Below are 18,441 nucleotides of genomic sequence, written 5' to 3' on the forward strand. Positions count from 1 at the left end.
TCCATTCACCCCCTCTTCTCTCAGCCAATCAGAATCTTCCATCTAATATTTTATTTAAAAAATAAATCAAAACTAAATTAAAAAGCAAACTAAATAAGGAAACAAATTCTGCATACTTTTAATTAAGGAAAGATAATATTGGCTTGGTTTAGATTTTTAAAATTAGAATAAAATTATTTATCGGTTTGGGTTTACAAATGAAGTGGTTAGAGTTTAGATTTTACAATTCAAACGTAATTATATGTCGGTTTGGATTTACAAATGAGCTGGTTAGGGTTTAGATTTTACAATTATAACGAAATTATATGTCGGTTTGGGTTCACAAATGAGATGGTTAGGGTTTAGATTTTACAAGTAGAACAAAATTATATGTCGGTTTGGGTTCACAAATGAGATGTTAGGGTTTAGATTTCACAATTCAAACGAAATTATATGTCGGCTTGGGTTCACAAATGAGATGGTTAGAGTTTAGATTTTACAAGTAGAACGAAATTATATATCGGTTTGGGTTCACAAATGAGATGGTTAGAGTTTAGATTTTATATATGTCGGTTTGGGTTTATTAAAGAGCGGTTTAAGATTTTTAATTTTATAATAATATATACAGATTTTATTTACTTATTTTATAAGGGGGTGAATGGAGGGGTGAACCTTCAAATATTGTTCAAATAATAATATAGATGTTGGAAGATGCTTTCTTATTGATCATTGAGTATCTTTATATAGAAAAACCCTTACAACCGACTTATGCTAAAATAAGTAAAAATACCAAAACATTAGTTCAATGATAAAAGACAGTAACAATCTAGTCTAAATAACCGACTAAGAAGAGGTTTTGGGCTTCATCGTATGATACGTAATGCCATATCTCGTATTAGATGAGCTTTATGCGGCTACTCTTTTGGTCTTGAGATTTGTTATATACGTCTAAATAGATCTATCAGATCTTGATTGAATCCTATCAGTAAAGAAAATTATTACTCTGATCTTTCTTGGCGACCCATCTTTCACCATAAAATATTGTAATTATGATTCTCTAAAATCTGCTGTTGAAGTGCTATGATTATTCGACTTCTGGTGATCCGAATGGTAACCGCACATTCAGTTTTGTTTTCTTTTTATCAAAATAAGTGCCAAAGTCCAAAATTTGTTTTCTTTCACCACAGAAATGTCGATACTTGTAAACCGGTTTGAGGGAATAACCGACTGCAAGCAAAAACAACCATAATCTCTAATTTACTACTTTTATCCTAAAAAATCACAGGAAAAAAAAAAATCTCCCTCCAAATATATACTCTATTTTTCTCGTCTTTTATGGTCTTCTTCCCCCAAATGTTCACCACATAAACCCTAGCGATCGATTTCCACCAAAATCCAAAATTCATCATCATCCTCCTTGAATTCGATCATGGCGACCTTACTTGAATTAACTCCACTTCAATGGAATCAGCCTCTTCCATCATATATGCAAAAGCCTCGTAATCGCAGTGGTGTTCTTCTCTACTCCAAACCTCAACGGAGATCAAACTCGATTCGTTTCCAAATCTCCGTCAAATACAAACAGTCGACGAGTTCGGACTCAGATTTGAGATCCGATTCGAATCCATTTGAACAAATCGTGGTTCAGGTCAAGAAAGCGTTAGATTCTTTGAAGAAACCAGCTATAGCTGCGGTTTTGCTTGGTTTGCTTTTGTTCTATGATCCTAATACGGCTTTAGCTGCGTCTGGTGGTAGAATTGGTGGTAACTCCTTCTCCTCGAGGTCTCGGAGCTCTTCTTCGCAATCGTATTCTGTGCCGCGAACATCGAATCCGAGCTTCTCGTATTCCGCTCCGTACTATGGTCCGTCGTCACCGTTCGGTGGGGGTTTTATGGGTCCGGCCGTTGGTTTTGGGTTTGGTGGGTTTTCGAGCTTTTCTTTGATTCTGGTTGGTTTCGCTGCCTTTGTTTTGGTCTCTGGGTTCCTCTCAGATCGCTCACAGGATGATAGCATTTTAACCGATACTCAGAAAACTAGCGTCATTAAGCTACAGGTGAGAATCATTTCTCTTTACAAGTTACTACGATCGATTTCTCTCTATAGTTATGAACGCTATTATTTATTCATTCTCAATAATATATATATATATATATATATATATGAGACTGAGAATGTGCTAAGATTGAGAATTTTGCATCTGTCCTTAGGTGGGGTTGTTGGGTTTGGGGAGGACACTACAACAAGATTTTAATCGTCTTGCTGAAAGTGCAGATACATCCACTCCAGAGGGTCTGAGCTATGTTTTAACCGGTAACTTATTCTTAACCATTTATCTTGTCCGTTATATATGTGAACAAATGTTTAAGACGTTTCCTTTTCTTTCTAGAATCCAGATTTTGTAGGTGTTTTCTTCGCAGCTTTAATCTTATTTACTTGTGGCACTATCTTGTTTTTTTTGTGTGTTTCTGCCGAATGTGTTGTTCAACTCTGATGAAATGAAAACCTAGGAGATAGATTCATCAATTAGAAATAGCTCTGTTAAAGCTAATTTGGCTTTTAGCAAAATTTATTATTTTTTTGGTGTTGTGATATATACTGACCTGTGTCTAACATATTGCTTGCATACCAAAACCTTTATTTCAGGATTCTGGTTCAGTATTGTGTTCTCAGTTAAGATAGTTTTAGGAATTACGAATCTTTCTAACCTGCTTGCTTTTGCATCATTATTGATGCTTCTCTTTTCACTTGTTATCTGTTTGGTTCTGCTGTATTTCATGCAACTCAGTTTTCTGTGTCTTACAGAGGCAACACTGGCGTTGCTGAGGCACCCTGACTACTGCATCTCCTGTTATTCATCAGTAAGTCTACTGAGTCTTTCCTGAGTGATGTGCATGCTCTTGTATTCACCATATTATCCTGCTTCATTCATTACATGGGCTAATAATTCTAGGATCATTCATAGATTCAAAAGAGAACCTTAGTACCTAACCACTTTGTCTGTATCATCTACTTTCAGGTGGATGTGAAGCCGAGTATAGAAAAGGGAGAAAAGCGATTTAATCAACTCTCAATTGAAGAACGGGGAAATTTTGATGAAGAGACACTTGTAAACGTGAATAGCATAAAGAGACAAAGCTCAAAGATTCGGAAAGCTAGCGGTTTCAGCAATGAATATATCGTGGTAAACTTATTCAAACTCTGAGTTGAACATTTAGTTGGATAGGGAAACACAGCTAAACCGGGTCTAGAAGGCTATTCCCCAAAAAGATAGTGCATGTGTTTTCTTACAATATTTTAGGTTGTTGCACTTTGGTTTGGTAATTGTTTGACCGGAAGTTTTGTAACATGTTTAGGTAACCATCTTGGTGGCTGCAGAGGGTATACATAAACTGCCGCCAATAAATGGAACTATAGATCTAAAGGAAGCCTTACAGAAACTCGGGTCGATACCAAGAAGCAAAATGATGGTAAGAGATTTTGTATCCGTAAGTTGACTTACTCATGGGAAAGGTTTAGTAGTAAATGAAAGATGTGAAACCAAAATGTTGCAGGCAGTAGAAGTACTGTGGACACCGCAGAACGAGGCTGACGCTTTGTCAGAAAGGGAACTACTTGAAGATTACCCACTTTTGAGGCCTTTGTAAAATTTTCTCGTAAAACCAAATAGAACCAATCTCTGGTTAGATGTTACTCTCTGTAAAGTGTAAACACACCATCTATGACCGACTGGTTACAGAAACAGGCAATGAAGGCAATTACGAATCTAAGCGACAGAGTTCATAATCTCTCTCGGCTTTTGTAAAGTAAAATCTAAACATCTTAAATAAAGACTCTATAATCTACCTAAGCCAAATTATACATTTGTCACATTTATCTGAGATAGGTTAGATATGACGTTAAACCAAATTCAAATTTATAGGTGATCATTTTTTTTAACTATCATGAGATTAAACAAAATACATCCCACATAATCTATAGGTTAAAGTCTTAAAGAGTTCATAATAATACTCAACATATAAAATCATCTCCAAAAACAAATGGTGGATATGCAAGCAAATCTGTAAATGTGAAGACATGTCTTAATGATCAGAAAATACCATTTAAACATTTAATAAAAAAATAAAAATAAAAATTAAAAAGGTAGCTTATATTTGCACCAGGCCGGACATTTATATTCTCCGAGGCAAAAAAACATGCACGCAACATATATATATATATAACCAATACCACACCATTAAAAGTTAAAACCAAAACAATAAAGAAAAATAAAAAAACTTCAAACTTGACAACAAAAGAGAAAAAAAAAAAAAAAGAGAGACTTTTTTTCAAATTTCAGATCTCAAGGCAAGGATGATCGAAACGGTATTGACGAGCAAAACTCTCATCGGATTCGTCTCCGATACAAAATCATTCGAATCAATCATGGATGACTATTTCCGGATTCTAGATCTAGACAAAAACGGAACATTGTCTCCATCGGAGCTCCGGCAAGGTCTCAACCACGTGGTGGCTGTTGAATCCGAAGTCGCGTCCGGGGAAGAGACGGATAACGTGTACAAGGCGATATTCGAGAGGTTTGGTGAAGATCTGGTTCCCGAGAAGTTTAGGGATTTGGTTGCGGAGATACTGACGGCGATGGCGAGAGGAATCGGAAACTCGCCGGTGATTATGGTTGTGCATAACGACGGGTTGATTATGAAAGCTGTTCATCATGAATCTGACCAACAAGGCAAGTGATGTGATAAAATGATGAGAATCTTATTATTAAGCAAGCATTTTAGAAAGAAAATATATATTTTTTTTTTTTTATAACTTGGGTTTATGTGTGTGTATTTGAGATTTGGAATTGGGAATTTAGGGGGTGTATTCAACTTGACATTTTAAGTGATTTGTGTGAAACTTACAAATCCTATGTTATTCAATCATGTATTTTAAAAAGTCTATTAAAATCCACTGTTATTGAACTGATGATTTAAAAATCTACTTTAAAATCTACTGTTATTCAAAATAGTTTGTGGATTTAGGGGGGTGTATTGAATTTGATATTTTAAGAGATTTTGGAGTATTCTGAAATCCTCTGTTATTTAATTGATGATTTTTAAAAATCATCTGAAATCCTATGTTATTCAATGTGAAATTTATAAAAACCATTTAAAATCATTTACAATCTCTTGTTATTCAATTAATAATTTACAAATCTCACTTCAAATATACTGTTATTCAAAATATCACAAATTGTTTTTAAAAAACTTATGATTGGGATTCTGGGAGACTTTTCTAATATTTTTAGTTCAAAAATATGATTTACAAATCCCACCTATAAAGGTGAAACTTTAGAAGACTTTTATAAAAAAAAGCTGCGAAGCAATTACAATGTTTTTTGAAAATACCTCCTCCATGGACCATGACTCCATCTTTGCAACTTGTCTTCTCCTACTCTCTCTCTCTTTCTCTCAAATACATACATCAAGAAAAAAAATCCCAAATTTGTCTTAGAGCCCATCATTCAATAACTGCAATTCAAGATGTTCTCTCGGCCACCTTCGGAGCTGAGCCGTCGACGGTGACGGTCACAACCTTTAAGTGCTCGAAGTGGGAAGCTTAATTTGGTCAAAAGAATCACTCTTTTCTCCGAAAAAGAATGTCCACATCTGGGTTTAGTCTGTGCATCGCTCTTTTCTTGCTTTTTCTCTTGTTTTTTTACTCTCATTGAGTATCTTCTGCAGACAATTCTTGAGCAGGTGGTTAACGTATAATAAAACTGAATAGTTCTATTATATAGAGATAAAGAGGGAGACATCATGTACTTTCTTTTATTCCTGAAACTTCCAGGTTCATGAAAATGTTTACCACATCGAATTTCACATATTTTTTTTCTCAAACATCAAATGCTTCGATACCTACTTTAATTCTTTCAACTATTCTATCACTTTAATCAAATAACATAACTGAAAACAGAAACAACAACATATTCTTTAGATATTTGTCAGACATTGATCATTATATGAGGTGCAGTTTTTCTTGTCTTTGCCAACAAACGTGATCATTACAATCTCTCTTTTTTTTTTACCATATAAATATCCTAAAATCACCTAAAATTTAGTAATCAAATCTCACTAAATTCCAGTTCTCAAATCTCAACAAATCCTAAAATTCTAAATTCAATAATCAAATCTCCTAAAATTACAGTCAAATCTCTCAAAATTCTAAAATATTAAAATCCCAGCAAATCTCTAAGAATATCAAGTTCAATACACCCCCATTAGATTTTAATGATTTTTGAGATTCTGGAGGATTTAGGTGGGATTTGTTTAGTTAAAAAGAAAGAAATCCAAATCTCATGGTTTTATGTGGGATTTGAAAGAATTTTACAATAAATCATATCAACTTCCCTAAAATCTTTCAAAATTCCAAATTTTCTAAATCCCATCAAATCTTCCAAAATCATAGTTTCAATACACCCCCCTTAATGTTGTTGATTGATTAAAGATAACATTGTAATTTCTATAACTTTGGGATGAAGTAACCTCGAAATCGTTTTGAATTTCTGAGTTTTTTTATTTAAACAAAATTTGATTAGCATTTTTGTTGCTTTTATTTGTAATGCTCAGTCATATATATGGCATTGTTAATGATGTTATTGAATCCATCTCCAAAATTATGGGTGAAATGAATCATAATAATTTTTATTTTTATTTTGGTTAAAAACCACATTTTAGTGTTCGATATATTCCTTGAGGGATAAACTTGCGAAATATGCGAAGTTTCTGGTTTTCTCATGTAAAAGTTAGTAGGTACATTTTAAATAGAAGAGAGTCATATGCGATAAACTAGTATTTTATTGGGTTTGAATGTTGAGAAAAGAAGAAAAAAAACAGAATCACACTTGGAAACAAGACACTTGTCATAGCCACCTTTCATAGACAAAAGTGGATTATTACATCTTGCCAGTATCATGTCCGTTACTTTCTTTTGTTAATTGTCGATTCCATTTAACACGAAAAATGCCAAGAAAAGTGAAGTTCTTTAGCCCTTTTACAAGTTGCACATGAACAATATATATATATATATATATCTAAAATAGTACAAGTTGTGACATTAGAACAGCCATGTATTTTCGTCTCATGTATGTTTCGTGTTACTAACTTGTTTTGTTATCTTAAAATAATTTTTGGGTTCTTAAATTTCACACAACTTTTACTATTTCGATCTTATTAGCTTAAAACCAGAAATTCAAAATAATGATGAATCAAATGCGTATACGAAAATGATGAATAGAGCCCACACCAATAAACAGTAAAAAGCATAAAACTAAGAACATCTCAGAGTTTGACCCTAAAACTGCAATCACTAGCTTTGATGTTGATATTATTGTTTGTTGATAAACTATCAACAACAAGCTTACAATTCCCCAATATCCGAATCTTTTTCATCTTCAATTTTCCGAGTTTTACGGCAACAGGTGCATCCACTTTAAGATCTAACGGCACACGTCCAGTCTGTTGCTGCTGCTGCAATGCCGACAAGACAGTGTTCCCGGCTTGCGCTCTTCCTGTTAGAACCACATTTAGTTTAGTCACATTGCGATGCCCTTGATAAAACCTCGGTATAGGCCCCTCGCAGAGCTTTGTCTTGTCGTACCACACACCGATATGTCCTCCTTTTTCGTAATAAATGCCGATTTTTTTGTTGGGATTACGAGCTGTGATCTCGACTCTAAACTCCGCGGAGAGAGAGAGGTCTAAATTGATCCCGAGGTTGGTAACTCGTAAACTGTTTACTTCGTAACGCGGGAGTTTAGGGTGGAAGACAAAGTATACAACCGCAACCCCAATTGCTAACGCGATCAATGCAATGGCTAGAAGGCTTAGCACCCAACAGAATATTTTGCAGCAGAGATTTCCTTTCTTACTACGCATCGCAGGAGGCGTAACAGGCCGTTGAATCGGAAGCAGCTCTGTCTTTCTTGGAGCTGCTGGTGCTGTTGTGGTCGTCTTGTTAGTTTCCATTTGAAGAACCGGATGAACTTTTTGTTGATGATCTCCCATTGCTCTAATGTATTTAGTAATACTAATGCACCAACATGTATTTATGTATACCATTTTATATTCAAATTAATGTGTTGTGAAGTTGTTTACATGCATGACTTTTACCAACATCTTACCTTCCTCACCTATAACGTTGAATTTAATCGGAGACGACATATTAAAGAGACTAGAGGTTGTTCAACAGTTACTGTAATCTTGTAGTATTTAATTAGATAAATACAAAACCAAAAACTATATTGGTTTAGTTAGGATGATGACACATCTACTACACTGTACATATGTATGTTACTTACTAGAGATATGTGGCGGTGCATTCTACTAGTTTTTTTTTCCTAACAATAATGTATATCTTAGTTTGGCACAACCTACGAGTAGAGTAGTCCAAATCCCTTTTAGACCTCCTTTAAAAAGTGTGAATTATATAATCTCAAAGTTGAACTTATTGATACCTCTATTCAAAACAGAAGGATTATCAAAGCTACACAGTGATGGTGTAAACTTATTGAAACCAATTCATTTTATCAGTCAGAACATGGCAATAGAAAGCTAAACCCAGAATTCTCCCGGATGAGCGGTGGTGGTTCTACATCTCCGATCTCTATCCGCTCCATCGATTTCGACAAATCATCAACCGAGAAAGGAATACTACCAACAAACAAATACAAAACCCATCATTTAACATTCATACTTAAAGAACAAACAAATTAACATATTCTGGTTAAATAAATGAGATTACTCACCTGGAATCGTCATCCAATAGAAAAGAGTTACTAACAGCATTGTTTGAATCTTCTGTCATTAGTACCCTCATATTTGCTATCACCTACCATATATAGATACACCAAAAAGGTTACTGAAACATTTGGTATCTTTCATGTATAATCATATCGATGAAAGCAGATTTAAAAAACTTACGTCTGGGGATACGCTATGAGTTCCATACTTGTCGTCCCAGTACATGGTACTTATTCGGTATAGCTGTTGTATGCTGAGCACCTGCAAGCAGTATTAACTTTGTTTCTTCAACATCCGTACTTAATTTCTTCCTAATATCAAACAACTCATCCACTTACCGGACACAGATCATGACTTATCTCGTCCAAGGTTTTTTTAGGTTTTTGGTGTATGACCTGCATTTGTATTACCAACATTAATTACTTCATTTTGGATTTTACCCACATAGAGACTGACTCTTAAGTTTATAGCATATCATGGAAGAGGTACCAGAAACCCGATGGCCTGTCTGATATGCTTCAGCTCATCCCAAGAAGAACCCGCATACTCATCTGTTGCCTTGTAACACCAGTGCTCCAATTCAGCCAATCCTGCTTTTACGTATTCCCCATTGCTAAATGAACAACACTCCCGCCTTAACAAAAGGCTGTAAAGACGATATGAGAATTTCTTTATCAATATACAAAAAGGGTAATGTACAAGACATCAGATGAGAATGAGATGGTAATCAACGGGAAAAACCTGTTAAACAGTTGAACATTGATGAATGAGAATATCTGCGTAAACACCTTCCGGACCAAGAATGGAGGAACCTGAGGAAAAAAGTCCATGACATGAGTTGAAGTCATGGAATCTTTCAGATCTTTTTTTTTTTTTTCATTTTAAAAAAAAATTTGAAATGGCTAGAATAGTGACTCACATGGTTCGATTTAAGAGTGTTCAGGAAGTTTGTAAGGCTCTTTACAATTCCTTGCCAGTGGGCGATCAATGCTTGCTGAGCTGCAGTGTTGCCCACGGAACGAGATGCTCCTTTCACCAGACTCGCCCTTGATGTTCTTGGTGCCTATTTTATGTAATCGACAGAAAATCTTTAAATTCAGCAAAAGAAAGCACCATTGCTTGTATTTGTAACCACATTGCCATATATACCTGAATACACAGTCCAAGGAGTGGAGAAATCTCTTTCTTTAAATTATCACGAATCATTCCATATATCTTTTCAACATAAGCTGTTAGCTGCTGCTTGAAGAGTAGAGCTGGGTATTTCGCCTCAACTTGCCTTAAGGTATCCACTCCACCGTTTATCATGGCAAGATTCACACCTTGGGGTGTTCCACGAAAGCTCTAGAGAAAGGTTGACATTGACAAGTTAAAACTTGGATATGATGAAGTATATATATTAGTAAGTTACACACACATACCTGAGTCATCCTTCCAAAGAGAGTCGCAGAAGATGAGCGGCGGCGCTGTGGAGCCAATCCTGCTGCCCCACTAGCTTTAAGTGTGCGTTGGAGGAGTAAAAGCAATGTCGAGGCATTGGATAACCAATATGCTAGTACGTTGTTGTTATCTTGCGTCTGAAATGAGAAAAGATGCAATTTTCATTCCAAAACATTTGCAATAGTCAACTGAATCCAAAATCAGTAACTTTTATTTTTGTGTCCCTAAAAAGTAAAGTAGCTCAAACTAACCTCAATAGCTTGTCCTATTGTCTGAATGATCCTATCAAAGACACTAGTTCTTTCAACTTCAAATGACCGCCATTGCAATAAGCATTTGTATATAATACATGCCGTAACAGGTCGGTTCCCTTGGAAACCCAAGTGTTGAACGATGCAGCGGATAAGCAGCTCTTGGTTTTCTTGCTGCTTCTCATTTAGTGATTTCTGTGGCTTATCGTCCACTTCAGATGGATCCCTACGGTTTATTGAATGGCTATGCAGATCCTGGTTCAAATTAAATGAAACTCAAATAGGCGAATCACACGGTTAAAAGAATCCCACAAAAACATCCAAGACTATATTTCTCAGGCATATGGAGGTACTTACCAAATTTGGCCTTGCATCAACTGATAGATGACCACTCTCTGAACCTCTCTGTTTTGTTTTCATGAACAGATGGGAAACCATTAACTTCAGACAGAAAAACAAAAACAAATAAAGGTCTATAGTTTTTATTAATGTACGATCCCTACCTGTAAAATCGACCTGGACCGGCCAGAGAGAAACTTATTTGGTGCAATGGACACAGCTTGTTGTCGTAACACTTTATTCTCTGATTCTAAATTGTTGCATTTTTCCTCCAGCCTGATCATCATAATTACAACTTTCAGTGTACCGGAGTCATGAGTTTACATAAATCTATAGGTTATGTTAATATATGGGGACCAGATCTATACTATTATTTAGTTCTTACTACTAATAGGGGAAGAAATTTATGAATAATGATTTTATCGTCTTACCTTGTCACTGATTCTTGGAGCTGCTGAGCTTTTTTCTCTGTTTCTTCCAACTTTTTCTTTCTTTCATCACTAGACTCTTGAGCTTCATCAAATTTCCTTGCTGCATCATCGGCCCTTTCTTTCTCTTGTTCAAGATTAGCCTGTTGGAACACAAATAGTTACTGATGCTAAATAGAGTCATCTGTAACTATGCTTCTAATACACTAGGAGTTGACTTCAGGCATGTTAATACCAACAACATAGCCAAGGGAAGGGATAAACCATCTGATTGCCATTGCATGCAGTATTTAAAGAATTCAGTTATCAAACTAGCTTCATTATTTGGCCCAGTGGAATTTAAGTTAGGACAAGGAGGTAGTATATATTACCTTTAGACCTTCTACTTCTTCTGTCAATGCTTCAATCTTCTGGGTATCTTCAACTAAGACTTGTGTTTCTGTTACAACAGGTGGTGCTTCTTCAATGGCCTTTTTAGCAGCTTCACGTTCCTTTACAAGAAGCGCATTTGTTTCTTCCACTTTCTTTCGCATTTCCTCTAATGAACTCTGCAGTTTCTTTATCTCCTGATTCTTTTCTTCTTCCAGGTCAACCTGCGAAACCATTCGACAATTTCCATTATAAGTTCGGATCAAAATCATCTTACCGAAAACAAATATATTTTACAATATAGATTGCTTTTCTGTATCAAATACCCTTGAGCGTTTCTCCAACTGCGCACGATATGTGAGTTCTTCGACTTTCTTTTCAAGCATATCCTTTGCCTCTTTCAATGCCCCTGTTTCCCTTGAAGCCTGAATATAAAAAGAGTGTTGAGTGTGTTTGGAATAATTAACTAGAAGATCACATACATGATAAGCTGCTTACCTACAGCCCAAACCATTAGAAAAAGAAAAAAGAAAAAAATCCATTTCATCTTCAAAGTCCCTAAAAAGTACAAAGTACATTCACATACCATTTTGAGTTTTCGAAGTTCTCTCCTTGCAAGTTTGCCTCTCCATAGTGTCTGCGACAGGATCACTCCTTTCTTAAGCTTCTTGTAGTACATGGTTGCCCTGTGACAACGCCACTGAGCCTGCAAATTAATAACAGGAGTCAATAAAAAAAAACAGCCAATACAAAGCTAATTCGACAATTAGACAAGCTGACCAATGTATAATTCCCACAAAAATACAAACCTGAATAGTTGTAGCATTCTTTGTTTGCTTCCTGAATCGGAATTGGTTATAAGCACTCATTGCTCTTAGACCTGTCTGTACAGCAAGCGCTGCTACATGGAGGTTTTTGTATGATTTTCTAGAATGTAATCTCCGAGCATTCTTCTGAATCTTCACAGCAGCAGCTTGTCTTCTCAAGTTTTCGTAAACTTTGGACGATAGCCTTCCTATAATTTTGGCAAAGAAAAAACTTATAAGTCATCTTATATCTAGAAAACCATTCATTAAGTATGAGAAGATTTTTCGTTTCTAAATTCTGAAGAAGAGACAAAGTACGCAAGATAAGGAACAAGAGAGTATAAGATGAATCAGATGGTTTACCTCTACATAAAGCTTGGAGAGATATGGTGGCTTCTCTTAGTAAAATGAATCGTTTTCGGGCCTGATGAGTCCGTATCCGTCTTTGAATTTTTTTGGCAGCAGCACTAAGAACCAGAGTTCTTCTAGCATCGAGTTCAGCCATCTGGCCCGCCCTTAAAAATATCTTAGTTTTACCAATCTGCATTACCCAACGTGTAAAATCATTAGCAATACTCTATGGCACCAGGAGTTGTAGATAATTATTGAACGAAGTAAAGACACTTGCAGAACCAATACCTGGTATCCTTGGAGTCCAATATTATCCAAGATCTTTTTTGATGCAGCCTTCTCATCGTAGCTGTACAGAGGACAAGTCAGAATGGTATACATTGATTTAAGCTCCAAGATAACTGATACAATTGGATTGACAGAGCGGAATGTTTCACTTACTTCCCTTCTAGAGCTCCAGGACATAGAAGTCCAAAACGGTTAATGAACTCAAAGAAAGGTTTACGAGTGGGATACCCCGCACAACTGATTCTGATTGCTTCCAAAACACCCTATAAGAATACAAACGAACAATATATGTGTGATAAATAAATATATGTAATACACTAATACTATACATGTCTAGATTAACATCACAGTTGGAAATATTATCCATCTGTACTTACACCACACCGGAGTTGCTGCATGATATTGACATTCTCAAATACGGCAGGCTTCAATAGGTTATTGGGCTTCACACATCTGATGTAGTGAGGCTCGGTAGAGTTTAATGTTTCCATCAGTTGCTGAAGTTGCAGCTGCATCAATTGGGAAATCACAACTTATTTCTTACATTTGTGTGAAAACAACCTCGACACTAGTATACTCTCAGAGAATAAAGCCTATTTACCTTAAAGCGAGAGCCAATGGACGAAAACTTTGAAGATTTAGATGTTTCTTCCGGGAGTGGAGGAAAGAGGCCCACAACAAAAGGACACTTCGAAGCACCCAACAACTCTTGATGTTCAGCGATCACATAATCCTTGTTTTTGTCCAGAAATAGATCAGACTGATACTGGACCTGAAATGAAATTACACAAAGGAGAAGTACTAATAAGAAACGTATAAGATAGTAGCTTTTGTTGTACAACGTTAAATTATCTTTCAAGGAAAAGGAACCTACTTCTCCAGCGTAATGAGCAACAGCAAAATCTGTTCGAGAGAGTTTTGGCTTGATGAACCTCTTGTGGGTCTTAAAAGTCTGATAAAGCTTGTTCGCAAATGTTTCATGGGTTGATTTCGGAAACATACTGAAGGACCACGAGACATTTTTTTAGAAAATGATATAATGAACATAACTCAAGTTGATGATAATATTACCATGCTTCATCAAGGAGTGCCACAATTCCACCCGGTTTCTGCAGACAGATCAATAAAATATTCAGATTACATTGTTATTTCCGAGTCCACAAAATTTTTATATGGATCAGCAATGACCTTTTCAATAAGATCAAGAACATCTTGATTGTCCACAAATTCAATGTAGCTCCAATTTATTGCTTCTTTTGTGTATTCTTCTTGTTCCATCTTGAAAACGTGCTGAAAACAGCAACAGAAACTTGTAAAGCCCAAAAGCCTAATCAGTGAATCTCAAGGGGAAATGGTTTCCAACTACAATCAAGATATTACCTGATTGAAATGTTGCTGCAACTTCTCATTTGTGAAATTAATACAGAACTGTTCGAAACTGCAGCAGATCCCTATTAGCAGGGGAACACAAAAAATGTAGTGGAATACTTAGTTCTGAACCTTGGCGTAGAAAATCCTTACCTATTTGTTTTAAAGCTCTCGAACCCATAAATATCAAGGACCCCAATGAGTGATCTAGAATTCGCATCTTGGCCAATTGAGACATTGATCTTTTCTACCAACCTGCAAATAACTAGAGACATTCATTTAGAATCAAACCTGTAAATTACCAATGCTTGTAGTGTTAAAGCAGCCACTTACCAATCAAACAACCGAGAATAAATAGTCTTAGCTAGACCATCCCTGCTGATTAACGCACTCTGTGGATCTAGACTTCTCTTGATAACTTCCTCAGGTGTGACCATAACACGTTTACACAGTGCATCTTCAAGTGCCTTTACATCACACCTAAAACAAGACTTTTAGTTAGTGCATGTACTGAGAACACACACCAAATCTTCTCAGGAAGAAGGGTTTACATGAGAAGTTCTGCCACTGTGTTAAGATGAAACTTCGCCTTGTCGTCTTTGGGAACTGNGCCCAAAAGCCTAATCAGTGAATCTCAAGGGGAAATGGTTTCCAACTACAATCAAGATATTACCTGATTGAAATGTTGCTGCAACTTCTCATTTGTGAAATTAATACAGAACTGTTCGAAACTGCAGCAGATCCCTATTAGCAGGGGAACACAAAAAATGTAGTGGAATACTTAGTTCTGAACCTTGGCGTAGAAAATCCTTACCTATTTGTTTTAAAGCTCTCGAACCCATAAATATCAAGGACCCCAATGAGTGATCTAGAATTCGCATCTTGGCCAATTGAGACATTGATCTTTTCTACCAACCTGCAAATAACTAGAGACATTCATTTAGAATCAAACCTGTAAATTACCAATGCTTGTAGTGTTAAAGCAGCCACTTACCAATCAAACAACCGAGAATAAATAGTCTTAGCTAGACCATCCCTGCTGATTAACGCACTCTGTGGATCTAGACTTCTCTTGATAACTTCCTCAGGTGTGACCATAACACGTTTACACAGTGCATCTTCAAGTGCCTTTACATCACACCTAAAACAAGACTTTTAGTTAGTGCATGTACTGAGAACACACACCAAATCTTCTCAGGAAGAAGGGTTTACATGAGAAGTTCTGCCACTGTGTTAAGATGAAACTTCGCCTTGTCGTCTTTGGGAACTGATGAATCCACTTCCTTTCCCTTGGTAAATTCGATGTTTCCAATGTGAAGAATTGCAGCAACCACTCTGAAAATTGCTTCCTGTTGATTTATAAAGAGGGTGACAAATCAAAATACATTTAAACATGCATCAGAAGATCACTTTCATACACAAGCCTACCTGTTCCTTTTCGCTCATCCCGACAATATCCATTGCTCTTCTTGTCGCAATATAATCATGAGCATCACTTATACCAACAAGTTCGAAGCATTTCGACTGGTTCAGGTAATGAAACGTCTTTGGGTGACCCAACTTGTACTTTTCGATCTCCTGCTAGTTCTATTATGTTATACCAAGAGTTTTTTAATGACAATTCAGAATTAACAAAGACTTCCTGGTGAATTTACCTCCTGTGGTGCAGCACATAAGAGATAAAAACAGTGGTAGTTGCGCTCAGGATCAGAAATCTGACAGACACGAGACCTCTCTAGAAGATACGTCCTTACAGCAGCTCCAGATATTCTTCCTTGCTTATCAAATTGGATTTCAACAAATTTACCAAACCGACTGTGAGAAAACAAAATAAATATCAGTTCAAAAACTATGATAGGCCATGCAACATATGTTAAACCCCACAATTATGCATTAGTTTACATCACCTCGAATTGTTGTTCCTGACAGTTTTGGCGTTACCAAAGGCCTCAAGGACAGGATTTGACTGCAAACAGAAGTTACAGGCATATTATCACGGTGTGTGAAAGATAATGTACTCATGATCTAAAACAGTCCACACTGATTTAAAACCATACTTCAAGAACTTGTTGTTCAACTGTGCGTCCTTCTGTAACAGCACGGCCTCCAAGATATGCAAGGTACCTCATAAGCATCTTCGTGGTTTCAGTTTTTCCTGCTCCACTCTCACCACTTACCAGAATGGAATTGCTTTTGCCCTCGTTGATCATTGCCCTGAATGTATATATCGTGTCTCAGCTGATAACATAAATGACAAGTATATGATAAAGGTTCAAAGCTGAAAAATTAAGAAAACCTGTATGCAACATCAGCCACTGCAAAAACATGAGGACTTAATTCACCAAATGGAGCTCCTTTGTATTGTTGCATCATATGGGCATCATAAATGTGCGGCAGCCGTTGAAATGGATTAATAGCGATAAGGATATTTCCGGTGTATGTCTGTCAAGAAAATGATAGAAACTGTCAAGAAAAGCACAGCCTTATGGTCCAAAAAGCAAAGAATAGTATAGGTACTAACATAAATCTCGTTAAGTTCATATCTGATCTTTAAGTTCTGAAGAACACCAGGCTCATGCAGGTAAGATAGTTTTGTCATGTCATCAACTCCACCTGCAGGTGCTTCCATGTCTTTTGGGTATATCTTTGACAACTTTGCAGTGATCTATACATACAAAAAATTTGAAAATTAGCTTCAGCCTACTACAAATAGGCTTCAATTATATGGAAAACTCAAATATGTGTTTAACTCGCCTTCTTTCCATTTGTTGCCAGAACCTCAACATCTTGTCCATTGATCTTTTCGACCAGCCCATCAATCCAAGCCACATCTGGCTCTTCAATCCAGACATGAGAGCCTACAATAATGTTAACTGGAGTTCCCTGCAGTATACCAGGAAGAAATTGATCCACAACATTAAGTAACTGAACCACTAGGAAGATACACTGCTTTTGGTGAACGTATCATCCTGAAATGTATGTTAACAGGGAAAAGTGCTAATTAAGGAGTACACACTAATGTCGTGCTACCTGAAAATCTAAAGTTTCCTGAAATACGAAAATCTAAGGTCAGGACCAGTGAACTGCGTGTTTATACTGGTTTTTTCATCTCATTGTTCTTCTTCCACTCGACTTTGCCATGTCTTTTAGTGTTTACAAGCCTACACGCTACTAATAGATACATCAATGTCTAGAGATCTGTTGGATGGAATATCAATAATAACCTATACCTGAAAATAAGTTAAAACACAAAATCTAAGGCCAGGGTCAGTGAATCCTGTGTGTTTAGTGTTGGGTATCTCAATCTCATTGTTCAAGCCTAGATGTTAGTGATCAAAAACTGAGAACTCGGATTTGAGATTGATATCTCAAAATTCCGGATTTTGATTCCTTGTAATTAACACGGATGACTATAAAACAGAAATCATCAACAACGTACCATTTTGGAGTCTTCAAATCCAATGCTCCATGAGGGAAATATCTGGGGAAAGTGACTTGGTACACAAGGAAGCTAACAAATTATTGGGAAACACGTCGAAATTACAACAAATTCAACACCACTCTCAATCGGATCAGCCATAAATCTGAAATCAAATCAGTAAAAAACTGAAATGGATCGAAAGAGGGGAAAAAACGAAAAAACAGGAAGAGAGAATAGGGAATGAAAAATTCCGAGAGTGCCATAGTCTTCTTCGCCGCCGAGTTCTGTGTTTCTTCCCCTACGGATTCGCGCCAATTCGTGGCCCTAAATCGAGTCGCTTCTCTCTCTCTCTTCCTTCTCTTTCTCTACGTTTTTTCTAAAATATATATATATATATATTATTATATATCTCAATCAAAAGAGATTTTGTTTAGTTAAAAACTTTAGTGAAACTAAAAATAAAAATAAGTTATATTTTAGAAAGAGAAATATATTTATTAAAAACAAATATATAGTTTTAAATCAGAAAATGAGAAATGAAAATTGCAATAATTATTTAATAACAAATAAGAAAAGAAATCAAAATCTTTATTAAAAAAAAAAAAAAAAAAAAAAAAA

At 36.1% G+C, this 18,441-nt stretch overlaps 4 protein-coding genes across 7 annotated transcripts in view; 2 read left to right on the plus strand and 2 right to left on the minus strand.

Annotated features, from left to right (window-relative positions):
* Positions 1,275–3,788, plus strand: LOC104787327. The gene is made up of 6 exons (XM_010512890.2): positions 1,275–2,032; positions 2,187–2,289; positions 2,782–2,837; positions 2,996–3,160; positions 3,333–3,446; positions 3,531–3,788. Exons 1-6 carry the CDS (start codon positions 1,409–1,411, stop codon positions 3,621–3,623), a joined length of 1,155 nt encoding a protein of 384 aa, XP_010511192.1. The 5' UTR covers positions 1,275–1,408; the 3' UTR covers positions 3,624–3,788.
* Positions 4,239–4,901, plus strand: LOC104787328. Its single transcript, XM_010512892.1, has one exon. The coding sequence runs from the start codon at positions 4,330–4,332 to the stop codon at positions 4,714–4,716; it is 387 nt and encodes a 128-aa protein (XP_010511194.1). The 5' UTR covers positions 4,239–4,329; the 3' UTR covers positions 4,717–4,901.
* On the minus strand, positions 7,246–8,322 carry LOC104787329 (NDR1/HIN1-Like protein 3-like). Its single transcript, XM_010512893.2, has one exon. The coding sequence runs from the start codon at positions 8,079–8,081 to the stop codon at positions 7,302–7,304; it is 780 nt and encodes a 259-aa protein (XP_010511195.1). The 5' UTR covers positions 8,082–8,322; the 3' UTR covers positions 7,246–7,301.
* Positions 8,430–18,441, minus strand: part of LOC104787330 (myosin-11-like) — an 11,329-nt gene continuing 1,317 nt past the window's right edge. For all 4 annotated transcript variants that reach the window (XM_010512896.2, XM_010512897.2, XM_010512894.2 and 1 more), the window contains exons 4-40: positions 17,842–18,199; positions 17,157–17,285; positions 16,924–17,067; positions 16,699–16,844; positions 16,460–16,616; positions 16,310–16,368; positions 16,058–16,217; positions 15,831–15,980; positions 15,615–15,751; positions 15,397–15,543; positions 15,217–15,318; positions 15,076–15,133; positions 14,223–14,324; positions 14,106–14,143; positions 13,909–14,035; positions 13,636–13,806; positions 13,412–13,543; positions 13,188–13,297; positions 13,035–13,095; positions 12,759–12,936; positions 12,399–12,604; positions 12,176–12,295; positions 11,916–12,014; positions 11,592–11,813; positions 11,224–11,363; positions 10,957–11,068; positions 10,811–10,858; positions 10,454–10,708; positions 10,184–10,339; positions 9,912–10,106; positions 9,682–9,825; positions 9,504–9,574; positions 9,252–9,408; positions 9,101–9,157; positions 8,943–9,023; positions 8,768–8,850; positions 8,430–8,672 (exon numbers count right to left, since the gene is read on the minus strand). In XM_010512896.2, the coding sequence (XP_010511198.1) occupies positions 8,549–8,672; positions 8,768–8,850; positions 8,943–9,023; positions 9,101–9,157; positions 9,252–9,408; positions 9,504–9,574; positions 9,682–9,825; positions 9,912–10,106; positions 10,184–10,339; positions 10,454–10,708; positions 10,811–10,858; positions 10,957–11,068; positions 11,224–11,363; positions 11,592–11,813; positions 11,916–12,014; positions 12,176–12,295; positions 12,399–12,604; positions 12,759–12,936; positions 13,035–13,095; positions 13,188–13,297; positions 13,412–13,543; positions 13,636–13,806; positions 13,909–14,035; positions 14,106–14,143; positions 14,223–14,324; positions 15,076–15,133; positions 15,217–15,318; positions 15,397–15,543; positions 15,615–15,751; positions 15,831–15,980; positions 16,058–16,217; positions 16,310–16,368; positions 16,460–16,616; positions 16,699–16,844; positions 16,924–17,067; positions 17,157–17,285; positions 17,842–17,844 (4,581 nt within the window). In that variant the 5' untranslated portion in view covers positions 17,845–18,199 and the 3' untranslated portion in view covers positions 8,430–8,548. The remainder of the gene's footprint in view (positions 8,673–8,767; positions 8,851–8,942; positions 9,024–9,100; positions 9,158–9,251; positions 9,409–9,503; positions 9,575–9,681; positions 9,826–9,911; positions 10,107–10,183; positions 10,340–10,453; positions 10,709–10,810; positions 10,859–10,956; positions 11,069–11,223; positions 11,364–11,591; positions 11,814–11,915; positions 12,015–12,175; positions 12,296–12,398; positions 12,605–12,758; positions 12,937–13,034; positions 13,096–13,187; positions 13,298–13,411; positions 13,544–13,635; positions 13,807–13,908; positions 14,036–14,105; positions 14,144–14,222; positions 14,325–15,075; positions 15,134–15,216; positions 15,319–15,396; positions 15,544–15,614; positions 15,752–15,830; positions 15,981–16,057; positions 16,218–16,309; positions 16,369–16,459; positions 16,617–16,698; positions 16,845–16,923; positions 17,068–17,156; positions 17,286–17,841; positions 18,200–18,441) is intronic.

This window comes from Camelina sativa, chromosome 5, assembly GCF_000633955.1.
Source record: "Camelina sativa cultivar DH55 chromosome 5, Cs, whole genome shotgun sequence".
Classification (NCBI taxonomy): domain Eukaryota; kingdom Viridiplantae; phylum Streptophyta; class Magnoliopsida; order Brassicales; family Brassicaceae; genus Camelina; species Camelina sativa.